Source organism: Canis lupus, chromosome 29 (assembly GCF_048164855.1).
Source record: "Canis lupus baileyi chromosome 29, mCanLup2.hap1, whole genome shotgun sequence".
Classification (NCBI taxonomy): Eukaryota; Metazoa; Chordata; class Mammalia; order Carnivora; family Canidae; genus Canis; species Canis lupus.
Window position 1 is genome coordinate 39072973 of NC_132866.1, and position 7719 is coordinate 39080691.

General features: G+C 39.1%; 1 protein-coding gene across 1 annotated transcript; it reads right to left on the bottom strand.

Annotated features, from left to right (window-relative positions):
• Positions 1-1538: 1538 nt before the first annotated feature.
• On the bottom strand, positions 1539-2492 carry LOC140620613 (olfactory receptor 6C2-like). The gene has a single exon (XM_072804743.1). The coding sequence runs from the start codon at positions 2490-2492 to the stop codon at positions 1539-1541; it is 954 nt and encodes a 317-aa protein (XP_072660844.1).
• Between the last annotated feature and the right edge of the window lie 5227 nt (positions 2493-7719).

Below are 7719 nucleotides of genomic sequence, written 5' to 3' on the forward strand. Positions count from 1 at the left end.
CCTGATTAGATCTAAATTCTGCAGTCATGAAGTCTCTTGAGTCCTTTATGCTTTTTTCTAGAGCCACCAGTAGCTTTATAATAGTGTTTCTGAATTGGCTTTCTGACATTGAATTGTAATCCAAATTTTGTAACTCTGTGGGAGTGAGGACTGTTTCTGATTCTTTCTTTTGAGGTGATGTTTTCCTTCTAGTCATTTTGCTCAGCAGAGTGGCAAAACAACTTATATTGGGAAAAGGGGAAAAAGAGAGAAAAGAAAGAAGAAAAGGAAAAAAAAAAGAAAGAAGGAAGAAAAAAAGAAAAAAACAGAAGAAAAAAAGAAAAAAACAGAAGAAAAAGAAAAAAGGGGAAAAAAGGGCGGGGGAAGCAAACAGAAATCAAAAAGCAAAAAAAAAAAAAAAAAAAAAAGACAAGGGGGAGTATCCTCTAATTCTGTATACTGTAAGTCCCTTGAATTCCCCTGGAACTTTCCAGTGCTGCTTGGTCAATAATTTCTTTTTCCCTGTCTTCCTACCTTGATAGAAGCTGAACTCTTCTCACTGTAACATTCCAGCTGTTCCTCTTTAAATCTCAGCCTGAATTCATAGATTTTCAGGATGATTTGAAGGTTATTTAGGTAATTTGGTGGGGACAGGTGACTTGGGGACCCTACTCTTCCACCATCTTGCCCCTCCCCCCATCACATCAAATCTGTTGTTCCACAAATAACGATACTTGTTTATAGATTTATTTGGAAAGACTCTACAGTCACAATTAGACTCCTTTCTACTTCTGGTTGGATTCCTCCAAGTTCCTTTATATTTCTTGTTGTAGGGAAACCATCTTAACTACTCAATTCCTTGTTCCAAAACTTATAATGCTTCCTTTCCTATGGTACTCATCATCAGGTCTTTAGTACTGAAATCATCCTGGCAAACCAGTAATACCAATGGAAACTTTCCATTTCAATTAGAGACATTTATATGTCTTTATTATAGTCAGAACAAGAAATATAAAGATTTACATTCTATTTATAAAAAACTATGCACCATTGAAAATAATGCATTAAGTCATTTCAAGTAGTATTATTAATATCATGACAGTTATGTATATATATGTGTCCTTCAAAAATAAATATAGTGACCTCATTACATCTATCCTTGAACCAATTTGATACTCTTAATTCTTGTGAATTTCATTTTTCATCCTCATGCACTTACCAAAAATAGATACTTGAAATACCAGCTTTCCAACTTTGAGATTCCACATGCATCAAACAGAATCATGTATATGAGGCTGTTCATTAAAATTTGCTGAATTCTAGTGATCTAAAACTAGTGAAAAGATCCAGGAAGATAATTTCATCTCAGTATAAAGAAGAATGTTAGAGTTTTCAAAAAGTGGGGAATATTGGATTATAAGATAAATTTGCCCCTATTCTAAGAATAAACAAGCAGAACCTCTAACAACGTATTTGCTAGCCTATATAGGAGATTCCAGAAATAGGGGGGACATTGTATTAGATGTAGAAGTAGCATTCTCCTCTGACAGTCAGTGGTTCTATTTCTTCAGTCTAACCCTGGACAGAGTATCCCTTACAGCCCAGTGGACCTGCTTGTTCTGCAGAGTAGAGATGACAGGGTTGAGCAGTGTGGTTACCACCATGTTCACAAGGGTAGCCTCTCTGTTGGAGTCTAGCCCTTTAGTTTGCTTTGGTTTCATATATATAAAGACACAGCTGCCATACATCAGAGAGAGGACTATGAGGTGAGAGGAGCAGGTGGAGAAAGCTTTCTTTTTCTCCTTGGCTGATAGGAGTTGCACAATTGTGATTACTATGTTGCTGTAGGTAATGATGGTTATGATAAGGGATGTCAAAAGGATAAACAAATCAAGGACAAAGGCCAACATCTCAGTAAATCTGGTATCAGAACAGGAGAGATAAACCAGGGGCCCAAAATTACAGAAGTGAGATATGATATGGGAACCACAGAAGGATGAATGGGAAAGCATTACAACTGGAACCACCATAAGGATGAATCCCAAAGCTAAACAGGCAATGACCAGAAGGAAACACATCCTTGGGTTCATGATGGTTGGGTAATACAGAGGTTTGCAAATGGCCAAGTACCGATCTAGGGATAATATAGCCATAAGGAAGAAAACAGTTATTCCCAGGAAAAGAAAGATAAAGTCTTGTGTGAGGCAGGCAGCAAAGTAAATTGATTGCCTCCCTACCAGAAAGATAGCCAGCAATTTTGGAATAACAGTGGTTATAAAACAGCATTCAGAAAAGGAGAAACTGCTGAGGAAGAAGTACATGGGTGTCTGGAGGTGATGGTCAGCCCAGGTAATGGTGATTATGAGTATGTTTCCCATGATGGAGGCCAGGTATGCCAACAGATGCACCAGGAAGAGAATCTTTCCAGGGTGCTGGACACCAGGAAAACCCTCCAAGGTGAATTCCTGAACTTCTGTGTGGTTTCTTGCATCCTCCATCACCGACTTTTCCATTTCTCCAACTCTCTGAGCTATTGTGTAGGGTATCATAACTGAAGAATGAAGAACTTTATTTTATTAAATGTATAAAACAGTGTAGACAAATGGAAGAAGGGGAGTAGGAGGTACAGCCTTCCAGTTATGGAATGAATAAGTCACAGAGATGAAAAGTATAGCATAGGGAATATAATTGATGGTATTGTAATAGTATTGTATGGTGCAGATGTTAGCTAAACTTGTGGTGAACATAGCATAACATATAGAGTTGTTGAATTGCTATATTGTATACCTGAAACTAATGGAACACTGTGTGTCAACTATACTTTAATTTAAAAATTTTAAGAATGGAAATAAATCAATAAAAAAATAATGTAGGAATGGTGATTGGATTTTTCTACTACTTTAAACTTTATATTTTATGTCTAAGTTTTGCACTTTATTAAGTAAAAATATATTTTTATCTATGAATATGTTTATGTTAAGTGGTAAAAAAGAACTGTGCATGTGGTTATAAGTCTTCATAAAGAATAATGTAACTTTAACAGTTTAGTTATTCTTCTATAGTTTATTCACAAGCAGAAAAAAATCCTTCTTTAAGTTATATATCTGATTATTGATAAGGTACCATTCATATCATGCATCCACAATGTAAATACTATAAAAGTAAAATTGTATCCTTAGTTAAAATACTTATAATCATGAGTAGGTCATCCCAACAAAAATATATATATACCTTGATGATATCCTTAGGATTTTTCATCCATATTTGAAGTCATAACATCATCTGTAGGGAAACTCCCTTTGCTTCCAGGTGCAGCTCTCTAAAGTGAGAGTACTGGAGTAGCAGGTGGACTCTAATTATATTTTTGGAGACACAGGTCAGGCAATTTTCCTACAGAGCTTGAGACTAGTCAGTAAGTGGTCATTCTAAGGGAGAATATCTTCTGACCCTATAAGTCCCTACATTTAGGAGATGCTAGCCTGAGGATAGAAAGAGAAATTGTATGCCTTGACTCTGGAAATTATTTTCTGATCATTCTCTCTTCTATTGCCCACCTAAATAAAATATTCCTTCAAGTCCATAAACTTCTCTATGTAAGCCTTTGTCACTCTGGTCAACTAGTGTTCATTTCAGATCTCTGAACTGGCTGTCTGACTTAGTCAAACCTCACTCTTTTAAGTATATTAAATCAGTCTAAAGAGGAACAGACTCTGCTTCAATTTACAATAAACGAACAGCAAAATAATGCAATCACACTAAGGTCATTTACTCACCTAAATGCAGCTCACAATAAACAGAACTCAGTCTCCTTCTCTTTCACTCTTCCAACAAATCAAAATTCTGATCTAGGCACTTAGAAATTGTGTGTGTATGTACGTGTGTGTGTGTGTGTGTGTGTGTGAGAGAGAGAGAGAGAGAGAGAGAGAGGGAGGATGGGAAGAGACAGAGAGAGAAGCACTTGCATTTAAAATTATCCTAATTTGTCCTAGAGAAAATTTCAAAATGTGCATCTTGTCTGCTAAGCATGTTTCTTCATACGAAATTGGAACTTTCTAAAACTGGGGTAAACAAAAGTGAAAGTTCCATGGCATTCTTGCCTGATGAAATCCTGAGAAAGAAAGGAGAGCACATATATACCATCCCCAGTGCTCTACTGGAATCTGGGAGTAAGTTAACTTGGAATTCCAAAAAGTTTTATACCTTCCTTACAGGCTCCAGGTTCTCCAAAATCCCATTCTGCTCCTAAGTCAGCCACCACCAACAGGAGACTCTGCTTGCTGGGAAAATGTTCCAGAGCAGGGTGGAAGACTTAGCCTCCTCACTCAAACTAGTCCCTTCTAATAGTATTCTTCTTAAATGCATTCCAGGGCAGGTAAAATGCATTTCCACTTCCTAAATTCTCCATGTTGAGGAGAATAAACATGTCATTGGTAGCTAAGATAAAAGTTAAAGTAATTTCCCCCATCATATTCTTAGCATTCGACTCTCTTGACACCAGTCAGGATCCATTAGGACCAGTGGCAAACCCCAGACACACCAGACCTCATTAGAAGATAGAACAAAGTCCAATGTCCCTCTAGAATCCCTGGTGGCTACTAATTGGGCATTGTTGGAAACAGAAAATTATGATACCAAAATCATAGCTACCTTTTCATTACATATGCAAATATAATAATTTGGACTCCCCAATGTCCATTGTCCTCCATGGAAATATTCAAAGACAGAGCATATATAATCCTCCCAGATTTTATAAAATCCCAATTTCATAATGCTACTAAGTTGAAACTGAAAGTTTAAGTGTGAAATTTGGAACTCCACCAGTGATAATAAAGTGAAGCTCCCTTACTCTCCCAGTACAGTGTCAAAGAACACCAGATAAAACACAAAGTTTAAATAAGAGCTAAATGCCCAAGTTTCAGTTGACAAAAACTTGTCATATCAGCAACATCAGGATGATATAGATAGTAGAATTATTTGAAAGAGTTTGAAGTAGCCATCACAAAAACACTTCAATGATCAATCACAAGCATGCTTGAAACAAATTTAAAAATAGAGGGGGCAAGATGGCAGTGGAGTAGGGTCCCCAAGTCACCAGTCCCCACCAACTTACATAGATAACTTTCAAATCACCCTGAAAACCTATAAATTCAACCTGAGATTTAAAGAGAGAACAGCTGGAAAGTTACAGAGAGAAGAGTTTGTGCTTCTAACAAGGTAGGAAGGTGGGGAAAAAAAATAATCAAGTTGGGGAGGGGTCCCTAGAGGAGCCGGTCTAAGGTCAGGTGGTGAAAGCCTCCAGGACAGTAAAGCCCAGTCCTGGAGAAGCAGGAACTTTAAAAATCTTCACCGGATTCTTCCTGGACAGAAAGGCTCTTACCAGGGAACTCGGGCAGAACCTCAGGAGGGGCAGTGGAGCCTCCCATTTCCCCGGGTCACTAACAGAGGAAGTGCCCTGGGGGAGATCACGCCACACACCGTGGGGCCCAGCTCGGTAAAGGGCTGGAGCCGCTCCCTGCGAGGCCTCGGGAGCAGCTCTGGCGGCGGCTCTGGGCGGAGGGGGCAGCGCCCTGCTGCCTTGGGGAGCTGCGCCCCATAAGCACCATCCAGCAGCACAGGCCCCCGGATCCCAGGGCAATGGGGGATGCCGCCAGCGATCCTGAGCTCCGCCAGGACAGGTGAGGTGGGGAGGGCCCAAGAGAGGGAGGGCTTTCCGGCAGCCGGGCACCCCCAAGCTGTGCAGATCAGCACCCCCACCCCAGAGCATCCAGGACTGTGTGGACTGAGAAACTGTGGTAGTTACTGCAGCAGCTGACTCCAGAGCTGGAGAGCTGGCCAATGCCAGTGTTGTTGTTCCTCATGAATCACCCTGTACCTGGGATGGAGCAGGGGCCACCAGGAAACAGGGGCCTCACGGGATAAACAGCTCCCACTGAGCCATGCACCTGGCAGGGGGCAGGGCAGCTCCCCCAGGTGCACACATCTGAGAACCAGCACAGCAGGCCCCTCCTCCAGAAGACCAGCTGGAAGGACAGAGGAAGAGCAAGTTCTTGACCGAGCAAGCTGGAAAGCGCCAGAGGAAGTCAAGAGATTTACAGTATATAGAACCAGAGGATACCCCTCCGTTTTTTTTTCCTTCTTTTTCCAGTAAAACTCATTTTTAGCCACTCTGCACTAAATGACTAGAGGACTAAATGAGCAAAATGACTAGAAGGAATAACTCATCACAAAAGAAAGAATCAGAAACAGGACTCTCTCCCACAGTTACAGAATTTGGATTACAATTCAGTGTCAGAAAGCCACTTCAAAAACACAATTATAAAGCTACTGGTGGCTCTGGAAAAAAAGCATAAAGAATTGAAGAGACTTCATGACTGCAGAATTTAGATCAAATAAGGCCGAAATTAAAAATCAATTAAATGAGATGCAATCCAAACTGGAGGTCCTAACGATGAGGATTAATGAGGTAGAAGAACCAGTGAGTGGCATAGAAGACAAGTTGATGGCAAGGAAGGAAGCTGAGGAAAAAAGAGAAAAATAATTAAAAGATCATGAGGAAAGGTTAAGGGAAATAAATAACAGCCTCAGAAGGAAAAATCTACATTTAATTGGTGTTCCAAAGGGCACTGAGAGGGACAGAGAACCAGAAAGCATATTTGTTCTCTATCAGTAGGAGTCTCTTATAGCTTGTTTCTCTCTCTCCTTTTTTTCTTTCTCCATTCCCATATGTTCATCTGTTTTGTTCCTTAAATTCCACATATGCATGAGATCATCTATTTGTCTTTCTCTGACTGACTTATTTCATTTAACATAACACATTCTAGCTCCATCCATATCATTGCAAAGGGCAAGATTTCATTCTTTTTGATGGCTCAATAATACTCCATTGTATGAGGTCAGTGTTTGATATTTGTTCTCATTCCTGGACAGCTTATCCCAGCTGTCTTACTCCTTGATTTTCTCCTGTGAACTAGCACAGGCTGTATCTTTACTAGTTTTTTTTTTTACTTTACTTAATACTAAGCTGTATCTTTACTTCATTCATGATTCTAAAGGTGGAATGTCTTTCCCCAAGACATCCACTGTTCTTGAGAGTGCCCTATGCTTGAACTTTGAATTTAAATTTACTGTATTCTATTTCCTTTCTCTTTATCTCATCTACTTTTTCCCTGTTATTCTTATTTTGTGCTCTCCCTTGCATGACTACAAGTATTTTTTATGATTCGATTTGATTTCCAATTTAGCTTGTTAACTGTAACTATGTGTTTAAGTTTAGTGGTCACTTTAGGGTTTGTAGTATTCTTCTTTATCACAGAGTATCTCAAGTGATATTATATCATTTAATATATAGTATTAAGAATCTTATGATAACATTATTTCATTTCTTCCCAGATAGCCTTTGTGTCATTGTCATCATTTACTTCTGAATGTATTATAAATCCCACAATATTATTTTTTAAGATTTTATTTATTTATTCATGAAAACACACACAGGGTGGGGGCAGAGGGAGAAGCAGACTCCATGAAGGGAGCCCGATGTGGGACTCAATTCTATGATTCCAGGGTCATGCCCTGGGCCAAAGGCAGGTGCTAAACCACTGAGCCACTCAGGGTCTCCCTTATTATTTTTCTTTAGGTAGTTTATTATCTTTAAATATATTTAAATAATAAATAAAATATTAAATCTTTCCTAGAATTACTGTTTCTAGTGTTCTCCATTCTTTTAAGTAAATCTAGATCTCC

Excerpts from the sequence above, each read along its gene's own strand:
- LOC140620613 (XM_072804743.1), bottom strand. The coding sequence starts at position 2,492 with ATGGAAAAGTCGGTGATGGAGGATGCAAGAAACCACACAGAAGTTCAG.